The sequence below is a fragment of the Mus pahari genome, chromosome 5 (assembly GCF_900095145.1).
Source record: "Mus pahari chromosome 5, PAHARI_EIJ_v1.1, whole genome shotgun sequence".
Classification (NCBI taxonomy): Eukaryota; Metazoa; Chordata; class Mammalia; order Rodentia; family Muridae; genus Mus; species Mus pahari.
Window position 1 is genome coordinate 2,159,991 of NC_034594.1, and position 13,181 is coordinate 2,173,171.

Sequence of the window (13,181 nt, forward strand, 5' to 3'; positions counted from 1 at the left end):
GTGATTCTCAACCTTCCTAATGCTGCAACCCTTTAATACAGTTCCCCATGTTGTGGTGACCCGGAACCATAAAATTATTTTTGTTGCTACTTTATAACTGTAATTTTGCTACTGTTATAAACCACAGTGTAAATATCTATATTTTCTGACAGTCTTAGGTGACCCCTACGAAAGGGTCATTTGAACTCCAAAGGGGTCAAGTCTCACAGGTTAAGAATGAGAGCCTTAAACAGAGAGGGACCAAGAAAGTCAGGTAAGCACCCAGGGGTTTGAGGAAGCTTCCAGAATCAAGTGGAGCCAAGGGAATATTAACTGTTTCATGTATCTTCCATCAAGAAAAGAACCTCAGAATACCCACTGAGTGATTAACACACCTCAAAAATGCCAGATGTTCCCTTGGAAAAAGCAATAGGATTGACACCTTTCTTGTCTCATAGTATATTATTCTTGGTTTTGTTCTGTTTTAATACATAAACTGTACATTTTCTTTCCTTATTAAATAGTTGCTTCTACATGCTGCTGTTCTCTTTCTTCCCTTGGGAAAGACACCTTTCCTTCTATGAAAACTTTGCCCAATTTATACTTCCTTCCAATTCACACTGTGTTGGTTTCATAGAGAATGGCAACCAGAGGGAAGCTCGGCACTGGAGCTGAGTCAGCTCTTCTCCCACCAGCTTTCCATCTGCCACCAGCTTCCCAGCTCTGAGCTCTGAGTCAAGTGTAGCTGAGTGCATCTGAGGGGCCAGAAGAGGTCCTGTCCGACCCTCTTACCTGTATGGTCAACAAAGTTCTAGACACCATCAGGAAAACAGTGACTAAAGGAGTCTACAACAGAATACGATGAGATGGGACCTTGCTTTAGATTAGTCCAGTCCCCATGAGACTGGATTATACCAAAGAATTAGAAAGTCCCCAAATCATACAGAAACAAATTCATAATCAACACCATGAATGATGCTATCTTACTGGTAACCTCTGTTTAACAGGTTTTCTAGAAACTAGTTCAATATTCCTAATTCTGCTTACCATGGCTCCTTCTCCCGCAGGGTACTGCCCCTGCCTGTTATTCACAGGACTGTTTTCATAGGCTCATTAAGCTTTGTTTTCCACTGAGGTCAGAAACTTGACTTTAGGTAATGACTAAGAGCAGTTCTCCTGGAATGATTCAAACTCCCATATAGTGATGTAATTACTCAGAGGTACAGCATAACTGGAAATAATAAGGGCATTTGTATCTGCGGCATAGCACATAGCTATTGAAACTGCCACCTCATCCACTGATAATGTATATTATATGGAACCCTAATGTGTAATGTAGTCCTAACATGTAATGTAACCCTAACTTTCAGAGCAGGCTGATGTCACAAACTCGATCAATGCTAAAGTTCTCTGGGAAAAGAGGGGGCTGCAATACGCTTGAAAAGGTGATTTAAACACTAAAATCAGGGTACACGGTCCCAGATTTGTTTCTTCAGATAGAAGGGTATAATCAAGAAGCATAAGAACTTATTTGCCATTTGAATAAATGACAAAAACAAAGTGCCTTTCATGCCACAGGTTACGGGTGTGATGTCATCACAGTAAGCAAAGACCAACATTCTGACCCTTCACAACAATTTTCAAAGAAGCCTGCCCAAATCTATTCCTTTTCGGTTGTGTCTCGTGTTTTACAGACAATAAGAAACTGCATATGTGCAAGCTATCTATGAATGAGGGACAGCTCTGTGCCTGCTACTGTATCCTGACGACCATGGGAAACAGAAAACAAGAAGCTTGGTGAAGTTCAGGAACTATGCCCAAATCCATATAATCTAGTTGTTTTCCTGGAGCCCAAGGTCACAGGCTCTGTATCACGATGACACCATTGAACTCGTAGGATTCTCTGACTATTCCATTTTGTATATATTGTCTTCCTCCAAACCTGAGTGTCAGGTAGTGCTAATTGATTGAAAGGTTAAGTGAGCTGCCTCGCAGTCACAGACAGACAGTTCTAGAATTAGAAGTCAGGTCCCAAGAGTCCTGTGTGCTATGCAGCTCACTTGACTCTGCTGCCTGCCTAATTATCCTAAAGAGATCAGCCCCTTCTGAGGTGAAATGTCTGCTCTGCAGAGCCTTCGCTCCTGGCAGTAGACAGTTGTTAAAGCATTAGGATCCTCATTTCACAGAGAAAGTGCAGACTCAAGGGACTCAGCTTTCCTGCAGGTCAGCTAGGGAACCTTCAAGCTCCTGCCTCCTATGTCTCTGTTTTAAGAACTAGTTCAGACCTTCATGGCACACTTTCTGTCTGCAAGCAAATCACCATCATACCAGGTAAGAGAGGTAGATCCAAAAGGCAGAGAGACGCAGGAGAGACAGGAAGGGAAGGGAGAAGAGGAGAGGACATGGGGGTAAAACTGAATGAGGGATGGCATGGGAGAGTGGGAGAGGGGGGAAGGAGAGGTGAGAGAGGAAAAAAGGAAAGAGAGGAAAGGAAAATATAGAAGAGGATAAAAGAGAAATAAAACAAAAATAAGGCCATAAAACAAAATACAAGGGAAAGCTGGTTTGGGATTTCTGTGATAGGAGAAACAAAATCGATTAGAGACTTTTCAAATCCATTTCTTGATACCTACACATACTGTAAAGGAAACACTGAATGAAACTCCTGAATTGTGGGAATTTTCTAAGACATTCTCCTTAAACAAGTAGGGATGCTCCTTAAACAAGCAGCATGGTTGTTTTTTGATCATTAGTCCAAACTAGGTATTCGCCTTTATTCATTCCTCAATGAGGAATCTTAAATGGATCTCACCTCCAGTGAGTTTCATGGTCTAGCTGGGAGATAGAAAATTTAAATCAATCCATATAACATAAATATATAAAAGAGATGAATTCTATGAGAGAAGTATGATAAAGTACTATGGGATATCACAAGATCAAAAAATCATTTAGTTTTAAGGAAAGAAATATCCTCAGGTAGAAATGTACTGAGAAGCCCAAATGAACTTAAAAAATGTCAACAGTTCAGGGCTGGAGTAGGGCTTGGTAGAGCCCTACATGAGGATGAGAACTCAGAACAGACTGAAAAGCTGGGTAGGCATGGACCTGTTGTCCTAGCACTCAGGAGACAAAGACAGGGAACCCTAAAGGCAAGCTGGCTAGCTCAACTGGCTGGAACTGGTGAGCTCCAGAGTCAATGAGAGACAGATGCTTAGCAAATAAAGTAATGCAGAAAGTGACTGAGGTAGATACCTGACATCCACGTCAGGTCTCCACATGCACACGCACTCATTTCCATATGCAACCATATCCACACATCCATATATAGACACACAAGCAAACATACACCCAAACAACTCACACACACTCACATACACACACATATATATACACACTACACACACACACATACACACATATGCACACATACATACACATATATACACACTACACACATACACACCACTCATACACACATACATTCACATACACATACATACATACTATGCACATATACACACACAAAGCTGAGGGGGTGGTAGAGATTTAACCAGCCAAGCATCAAACATTAATTGGTCTATGAGGTATTTTGTAGTCACTGAGAGAAAGCTGAGGGAAGTCTCGACAGTCTTCCTTGTCGTTGTTTAGAATCACCCAGCATTTTGCTGCTCTGGGTCTTTGGGTCTTCGGCTCACTCCAGACATCTCAGCAGCTGTTGTTGGCCTGATCTCATGATGTGAGGGACAAAGATACGAAGTCCCACACTGATTTTTGGAGGTGCATTTCAGCACTGTCCCTCCACTCTGATACCCTCCCTAGAATCTCCACCACTGTCAGCAGCCCTGGACTTAACGTTCTGCCTGGTGATACAGCGTCAGATACACATGCAGGCAAAACACTCATACACATAAAATAATGAAAATAAATCTAAAATTTAAAAAATATCTGAGAACAATTAGTGTTAAGTGGATGCCATGAGACTTTCAGATGTGGTATCCAGGGGGTCTTTACGCTGTTTTAATCTCTCCAAAAGCACATCACTCAGTAACATTTTTGGGCAAAGTAAACCTGGATTTGCAAAAGATCTAAATCTTCAGGATTGGCTGATGGACTGAATTTAGTGGGGAATAGCTGGTCTGACTTTTTCTTAAGGAATAAATCGATAACTTATCCACCCACATTTCCATTATGTCCAGAATCGCAATGCCTGACTAAAGTATATTCTCCTGAAATCATGTGCCTGCTCCCTGGAAGGTGAGATTTGAGTGACTGTTACGCCATTTAAATGGGAATAAGGAAAAGATAAGGAGAAACATGGATTAGTTAAGAAGGAATTGGAATGGTACTTCTCGGGGCTATGACTTCCCTCTATAGACATCAGCTAACCCCCTTATATGTCTGTTATGGTTAGAATTGATATGTCCCCACAGGCTCGTGTGTTCAAACACTTATTTCAGGAATAGAGATGCTACTTGGAGACTTGTGGAACCTCTAGACATTGGATTGGAGGAAACTGATCGCTAAGGGTAGGCTTGGAGGTCTTATAGCCTGGCTCTTCTTCTGTGCACTCTGCTTTCTTACACACTGTTCATGAGCTGACACACTCCTGCCACCAGTACTACCCGCTATGGTGGACTGTATCCCCTCAGACTCTAAGCCAAGAATACTCACTGATTTAAGTTGCTTCAGGTATTTGGCCACAGCATTGAGCTAAGTCACTAATAGTGGGCTATCTTGTGCTCAATTTCTGGTACCTAACTATCTCTAAATTCAATGGCTTAGGGTTCTAAAGGGTGGTCAGTCTTTTTCCTCTTTATCTCAATTCTGCATTGAGAATATTTCCTCCACTGTGTTGCATCATGTGCGACTCTTCTCCCACTTGCTTCCCACGTCCATGTACTGAGGTGTGTCTCTGTATTTCTTCACTGCTTCAAAGAAGGAACTTATGCTGCTTCTGCTTCTTCTTCCTATTCCTCTTCTTCTTCTCTTTCTTTTTTTTGTCATTATATCTACTTAAAAGATGTTACTTTTTCTTTGGGTTAAAAGTACATTCTTGGATGTGAATTGATCCATTCTTATGTCCTTGTACAAAGCTCAAGTCTAAGTGGATCAAAGACCTCCACATAAAACCAGAGAAACTGAAATTTAAAGAGGAGAAAGTGGGGAAAAGCCTCGAAGATATGGGCACAGGGGGATAATTCCTAAAAAGAAGAGCAGTGGCTTGTGCTGTAAGATTGAGAGTCCACAAATGAGACCTCATAAAATTGCAAAGCTTCTGTAAGGCAAAAGACACTGTCAATAAGATGAAAATGCCAGCAACAGATTGGGAAAGGATCTTTAACAATCTTAAATCTGACAGGGGACTAATATCCAATATATACAAAGAGCTCAGGAAGCTGGACTCTAGAAATTCAAATAACCCCATTAAAAATGGGGTAGAGAGCTAAACAAAGAATTCTCAACTGAGGAATACTGAAGGGCTGAGAAGCACTTGAAAAAATGTTCAACATCCTTAATCATCAGGGAAATGCAAATCAAAACAACCCTGAGATTCCACCTCACACCAGTCAGAATGGCTAAGATCAAAAATTCTGGTGACAGCAGATGCTGGCAAGGATGTGGAGCAAGGATCCATTGATGGTGGGATTGCAAGCTTGTACAACCACTCTGGAAATCACTCTGGCGGTTCCTCAGAAAATTGACATTGTTCTACTGGAAGATCCAGCAATTCCTCTCCAGGGCATATACCCAGAAGATAATAAGGATAATAAGGGCACACGCTCCACTATGTTCATAGCAGACTTATTTATAAAAGCCAAAAGCTGGAAAGAACACAGATGTCCCTCAACAGAGGAATGGATACAGAAAATGTGGTACATTTACACAATGGAGTACTACTCAGCAATTAAAAGCAATGAATTTGTGAAATTCCTCAGCAAATGGATGGATCTTGTGGGTATCATGCTGAGTGAGGTAACCCAATCACAAAAGAACTCACATGATATGCACTCACCGATAAGTGGATATTAGCCCAGAAACTTAGAATACCNAAGATACAATTTGCAAAACACAAGAAAATCAAGAAGAATGAAGACAAATGCGTGGATACTTCATTCCTCCTTAGAATAGGGAACAAAATACCCACAGAAGGAGTTACAGAGACAAAGTTTGGAGCTAAGACAAAAAGGTAGGCCATCCAGAGACTACCCCACCTGGGGATCCATCCCATAATCAGCCACCAAACACAGACACTATTCCATATGCCAGCAAGATTTTGCTGAAAGGACCCTGATATAGCTGTCTCGTGTGAGGCTAGGCCAGTGCCTGGCAAATACAGAAGTGGATGCTCACAGTCATCTATTGGATGGAACACAGGACCCCCAATGGAGGAGCTAGAGAAAGTACCCAAGGAGCTGAAGGGGTCTGCAACCCTATAGGTAGAACAACAATATGGCTCTAGTTGCATATATAGCAGAAGATGGCCTAGTCGGCCACCATTGGGAAGAGAGGTCCCTTGGTCTTGGAAACTTTATATGCCCCAGTATAGGAGAACGCCAGGGCCAAGAAGTGGGCGTGGATGGGTAGGGGAGCAGGACGGGGGGGTGTAATAGGGGACTTTTGGGATAGCATTTGAAATGTAAATGAAGAAAATATCTAATAAAAATTGAAAAAATGCATTCTTGTAAACTATGACAAGGGACAGTAGAGAAATAGTTTAGTGAATAAAATTCTTAACATACAAGCAGGAGACCTAGGTGTGATCACCAAAACCCATGTTTATAAACAAAGGTGGGATGCTGGGCAATGGTAGTGCACACTCTTATTCTACCCAAGAGGCAGAAGAAGGGAGATCACAGAGCTGGAAACCAGCCTTGTCTACAGAGTAAGTTCCTGGATGGCCAAAGCTACACAGACAAATCCTCCCTCAGAAAGAAAGAAATAAAGAAATAAAGAAATAAGAGGTAGCAGGGTTTGGGATCCAGCCTCGAGTGGTCGTCTAGGCTTTCTGGCTGACAGCAGAGCCTTCTTAGTGCGCTTCTGGCCAGTGAGACAGACCATGTTTGAAAAGGCAAGGTAGACGGTACCTGATGGAAAAAACCTGAATTTTCTTGTTTTCTGTTCACTTGTTTTCTGAATCCCATGTCACAGTTTACAGTTTTTCAAATCATCATTCAGGGTATGCACAGGGTAGTGTAAACTTTCTGAATTTCACATCACTTTCTTTCATCATTATACCTAATTACATATCTTTATTTTATTCTCACATCAAGTAATATTGTAGTAGATACAAGTTTCTAGATTCACTATTAAAGACAACTTCACTTAGAAGGCCATTTCAAGTAGCTGCCCCTAAGACCCGCTGGGACAAACAAACAAACAAGTGGGGTGAACTTGGCAGAATTTCCCAGAGGTGGAAATGAAAAACTGCTGCCCTCAGTCTTCCCTTCTCCACTGCTGTCCTCAGTCTTCCCTTCTCCACTGCTGCCCTCAGTCTTCCCTTCTCCACTGCTGTCCTCAGTCTTCCCTTCTCCACGCTTGTCACAGAGTTCCACAGTTGCCCCAGGCATGGTCAAGCTGAACATCAGCCCTGCCATATACAGCGGACCAAATCCTCTGCGGCCCCAGACAAGCAATCCTGCAGAGCTAAGCACGCTGAGTGACACAGACAAGGCCATCGGGAGAGGTGTCAGTCCCATGAGAAACTATGGAATTAAAATGTTCCAAAGATGAGTTCTACTAATACCATGGGTCTTCATAAAATTTACATTATGAATCATGTATCAAATGCCCCTAAACATCCTTGATAAAGAGATCTATTTACAAACATAAATACACTCATACCTACACACAAACAAGCACACACACACACACACACACACACACACACACACACACACAGAGCGAGAGCAAGAACCAGAGTGAGAACAGATATTCACAAATTCCTCTGACTTCGGAGCCTTCCTCTGCCAAGCATTTTCTACTTGTCTCAGTTAAGTGCCTGCCAGGACTCTGCTTTTCCTGATCTGGGCTGAGACAAAGTTAGTTTGCATGCTAATGAGGATTCCCAAGACTGAAGAAGAGAAGGCACACATTCAAACATGGATAGGAAAATCACCGGGGACTTATTATTCACAGATCATATGGCCTGGGTTATGAATCAATTCTGTATCCACTTAGTTAATTATGGACTTCATGATACCCAGTTCCTCAAACAAAACAAACCACTCTGAGACCAGCAAACAGAATAGAGAATTGACAAGTTTTCCTTTGCCTAGAACTATATTTTACTGGCCCTGGACAACTGTGTGCCAGTTAAGCCACACAGATATCCCCAGCTCTCTATATGTAAATACAATCAATACTATAGTCGATACATTAAAATGTTTGTTTAGTTAGGAACCTGCTAAGGCCAACAGACCTCAAATTCAGATGGTTCTGATCTAACTCTCTTCCACTGTTCCCATGTGTGCCTTCGCTTCTCAAAAGGGCGCTGCTAATAGATTACTCAAAACTATGACTTCATCATCACCACTGCCACAGGTTACATCCACAACTGTGGTACATATCATCCTCATCATTAAGGAGTGGAGTCTCCTGTACATTGCTTTGGCCCAGTAGGTTTTGAGACTTGCCTTCACTCTCCCCACACCCAGATCTGTGGTACATATCGTCCTCATCATTAAGGAATGGAGTCTCCTGCACATTGCTTTGGCCCAGTAGGTTTTGAGACTTGCCTTCATTCTCCCCACACCCAGATCTGAAGAGCTTACTTTCTCCCGGTTACTTATGGCTGCATGGCTGTGGTGTCAAATACAATGCTATGTTGCCTTTCCTGTCCTTATGAATCTTACTTACACTGAAACACTAGTCTGGGTGACTCCCAAAGATCTATCGGACTGACTCTAGGTTGTAATCCCTCTTGTAAGCCTTACCTTCCCTCTTACCTCACTATCCAGCTATCCCTTAACAGGAAGACATCATTCCATATTGTTTTAGATGCCCCAGTGTAGGGGGATGCTAGAGCTGTGAGGAGGGAGTGGGTGAGTGGGTGGAGGAGCACCCTCATGGAGGCAAAGGGGAGGGGGAATGGGAAGGGGGGGTTGTGGACTCTAAACCAGGAAGGGCGATATTATTTGAAATATAAACAAATAAAATAATTAATGCAAACAAAAAGAACACAGCAGAGAAATTTGAACATGTTCAGAACTCAATACATATGCCTTGTTTGAGGATTTTAAAATAAGTGAAGCATGAAAGATCCTTCAAGTCTCAACATTAGATTCTGAATTGTTAAAAAAAAATTATTTTTGAAATCTAAGAAGTAAAATTATCTGGTCAAAGCAGCAAGCACCATGATAAACAACTGATACCATTTTCACGTTCACTGGTTATCACTGGATATTTGGTGTGTGTGCAATGCACTTTTCAGTGTCTTACATATAATGAAGCTCAAAGGAACCTGAGCAGATAGCTACTATTATTATCATGATCCCCACTGCACAGATGAGAAAACTGGGGCACACATAGGTCAAATAATTGCCTTGAGGAAAGTGGTTTATTCAAATCTGGTAGTGCAGCTCTAAAGCTCAGACACATGACCAATGTGATAACCTTCCTCTGGGGTCCTTTGCCAGGAATTTGCTTATGCTAACATTCTAAGAACACTAGACTGTTACCCATTCAGAAAGAATGGTGCCAAGGTGCTTAAAACAGAGACTTCTAACTGGAGCTGACAACAAGAGTTGGTGAGGTGTTCGATACTAAAGACCTCCATACCAAGGCTCAGGGACACTTGCAGAGGCAGGAAGGAATGTAAAAGGCAGAGGACAGGGTGGCATCACAAAATGACTTCTCATGGACATGACATGGCTCTTGAACTCATGAACTCATTGAAGCTATGGCTACCTGAATAAGATATAACCCCTTGACAATTTCATGATGGTTGAGAGATATCTCATGGGATCCTTTTCCTCGATAAAGGACAGTTAATGGTTTGGGGCAGAGCATGACCTATTTGTCAGTGGCATAGCCACTCACCAATTTTTCCAGCTCCAGTAAATGACATCCTACCCATGGTCACACCTAAAACACAAATTAAACTCAATGGTCACATGCCAAAGAAACAGCATGAAAGAGGAGGGGGGACGTTGTTGGAAAGAGAAAAGCTTTCCTCAGGACAGGAGGGGACATGAGAGGGGACAGGGGACACGAAGACGACTTACATGCACACGCACACATATGAGACTGTCAGGAAAAAAAATAACTTAGAAAACAAGACTGAGAGTCTTAAGATTGTTCAGTGTCCCATACAGTTCCCTCTGATAGCTCAGTAAGAAGCAAAGGGTGAGGTGCAATCTGTGATTATAGCACAGAGGACCTGGAAATGAGAAGCCAGTGCAAGCCCTGGACTGAAAGGAAGAGGCATTTGGGAGGAGACACTGTGAAAGAACACCCACAGGGCAGTCACCTGGAGGGAAGATTCTAAGAGGTGAGAGACCTGGGGACTGGGGACAGAACAAAGTGAACTCAGAGACCCCTGGGCATGGGGACAGACAGGCGACAGTTTGGAGAGGACAAAAAGACAGACTTTTCAAAACCACACACATTTTTCAGCAAAAAGATAAAACACACACACACACACACACACACACACACACACACAATTATCACAAGGCAAGGGCGTGTGGATGTGGATCAGGGTGGACTAAATCAAACAACATGCACAGAAGGACCTGGAATGCTGTGCAGTATATAATAGGCACTTAATAATTGTTTGTACCAAGTAAAAGAGACAAAGACAAGATGACCTAAGGATTGCTTTCATGAACAAACAAAGGCACCTAAGGGAGTAGGTGCTCAATAAATATTATTTTTGGTCTGTGTACAGTGAGAAGCCTGGGGAGCTGTAAGAGATTATCCGATAGATTTCCAAAGAACTCTTAGCCTCTGATTTCAGTTCTCGTAAACTCCCCTGGGAGGCTGTGGAATCTCTCACTGGGGACTTAAAGAATGCAGTATTATTAGAAGAGTCACTTGGACAGAGTGGTTTAAATAAGATGCATTAAGAACACCAGGCTGGACCAAAAGGCCTCTGGCCCTTCTTATCTGTAAACTTCCCAGGAATCTCCTCTATTGTTGGACACTCACACTCTCCCCCTCCCCCTCTGCCACTAGGAACTGTACTGAACTGGATAGACCAGCAACATTGTTGTTCTGCAAGAGAAAGATGGCTGAAGATGGCTGAGTGACCTGGAAGCCTTCCAGAAGGGCTCCGTTAAATTGTAGGCTACTTATTGGATCAAGAAATAAAGCACTGGGAACCTCCTTCCTAACATGCATGCAGAAATCAGGACAAAAATGCTTCAGAGGTTATCTGTTCAGAATTCACCCTCACAAAAGTCAAGCTGTACTCGTTTATTTTTTGAGAAAATATATGATTAACCATAGTTAACGATGAATTCAGATGCTGGACGCTAGCTTTGCCCCCTCAAAGATCGAGAGCATTTAATATTATATATTGCTGCCATTTGGACTAAATTGTTTTTTTTTAATGTACACAATATTACAAATTTAATTTGAGCTGTTTGAATCAGTCTGTAAAAAAGATTTGATTATACCTGAGTGTTCTGGCCCCAGCTTTTCTGTATCTCAGTAATCTTGGTGGTAATTGGCTGTTTAGGCGTCTCACACTCCATCTCTGCCTCAGTTTCCATGGTAATGTTACAGGAGCTATTATAGATGAGAACTTCATCTCTTTCCACTTTAGGGCTGAAACAAGAGGGGAGGTTAAATGGGGTGTCATCAATCTTAATGAAATGCAATTATTTTTACTCTTATTAATCATTGCGAGCCATTAGCTTGTGGCAACTACAGGCCACCATTTGTCAAATTTTGCAAATTTCTGTAATTTTGTTTCCATTCTTTTATTGTTTATTTGTTTTTTCTTTATCTGCTTCACTCAGAGATGAAAACGCACACAGTTAAATATCCTTTGCTCGGGCCTTCTCTGTTTCCAAATTAGGCACAGGAGCAGTCTCTCCTCTCGACCCCCCCAAGAAGCAGCTCCCAGACAGTACTTTCAGTTCTAAACCTGGGAGTAGAACCTGAGCTTTCTTTCTTTATTTTGTTTGGAGTTGTTGTGTTTTGTCTTTTTTTTTTTTTTCCTTACCCCTGTACCTCTTCCTGATCTTATTCACACTTAGTGTTGGGGGTACTGAATTGCCTGAATTCCCCCCGAGGGCAGATGGAGAAATTGGAAAACCCTCACAACTGGCTAACTGGTCCCTAATTCCAACTGTGAAAAAATGAGCTCATTTAGGCTTTCAATTCCCTCTCCCCAGCTGATAGCAATGAGGCTCTGTTGCTAGCAGTAGAACATTAAGTTAGTAAATTAATTAAACTTACTTAACAGCCCAGACTAAGGAGATTCGATATATGTACCAGCTATATCCCAGACATTCACTTTAAAAAGTCCTTTTGCATTAAGGAGAGAAGGCAGACTGAGTTTCAAATGAAAAACAGCAGCACCCCGTTACAGACAGTCTAAAAATATGCAGTCAGAGGAGGTGGAAGTCTGCATATTAAAGAGTAGTGTCCCCAACAGGTGTGATATTTATTCAGGAATAATCCTGGCTTTAGGCGTTGTTGCAACTAACTCAAAGATTATTAGTAATAATAATGCATGCTGTTTCACACATTCCTACAATTTTATATGCAAGGTCTCAGTTCAGCCTGTAAATTAGGTGGAAGTATGAAGTAGGTAACCCAAAGAGATCAGGGAGATTTACATAAAACCAAGTACAAATTTATTCAGTGTCAAGATTGGAACTCGGGTTGGGTGGCATGGCGTGCTTCCTAAGCTGGGCCCGCAGATTTGCAGGTCTAACAGCATCAGACAAGAAGGGAGCAGATCCCACAGGAAGCTCAGACAGAGCAGCAGGAAGGACAAAGGTCACCGACCCAAAGTCTGTAAATCATGTCAAACTGTAGCATCCTTCTTGAAATCAGTGTCAAAATGGTTTCTCAGACAATTTGCTAGAAATGATGACTATATTTACTATTCCGTCTCAGCACTTAATCTTTGTTTCCTCTTGTTAAAATGTCCTCGGCTGTATCCAGCAAAGACATGACTTCATAACCACCGTTCTCGACCAAAGAAGCATCAGCAGCATTTTTTTTTTTTTTTTTTTTTTTTTTTTTTT

General features: G+C 42.0%; 1 protein-coding gene across 19 annotated transcripts in view; it reads right to left on the reverse strand.

The window, feature by feature from the left end:
• Pkhd1 (PKHD1 ciliary IPT domain containing fibrocystin/polyductin) overlaps positions 1-13,181 on the reverse strand; it is a 487,582-nt gene that overhangs the window by 378,059 nt on the left and 96,342 nt on the right. For all 19 annotated transcript variants that reach the window (XM_021197628.2, XM_029539264.1, XM_029539265.1 and 16 more), the window contains one exon: positions 11,598-11,748. In XM_021197628.2, the coding sequence (XP_021053287.1) occupies positions 11,598-11,748 (151 nt within the window). The remainder of the gene's footprint in view (positions 1-11,597; positions 11,749-13,181) is intronic.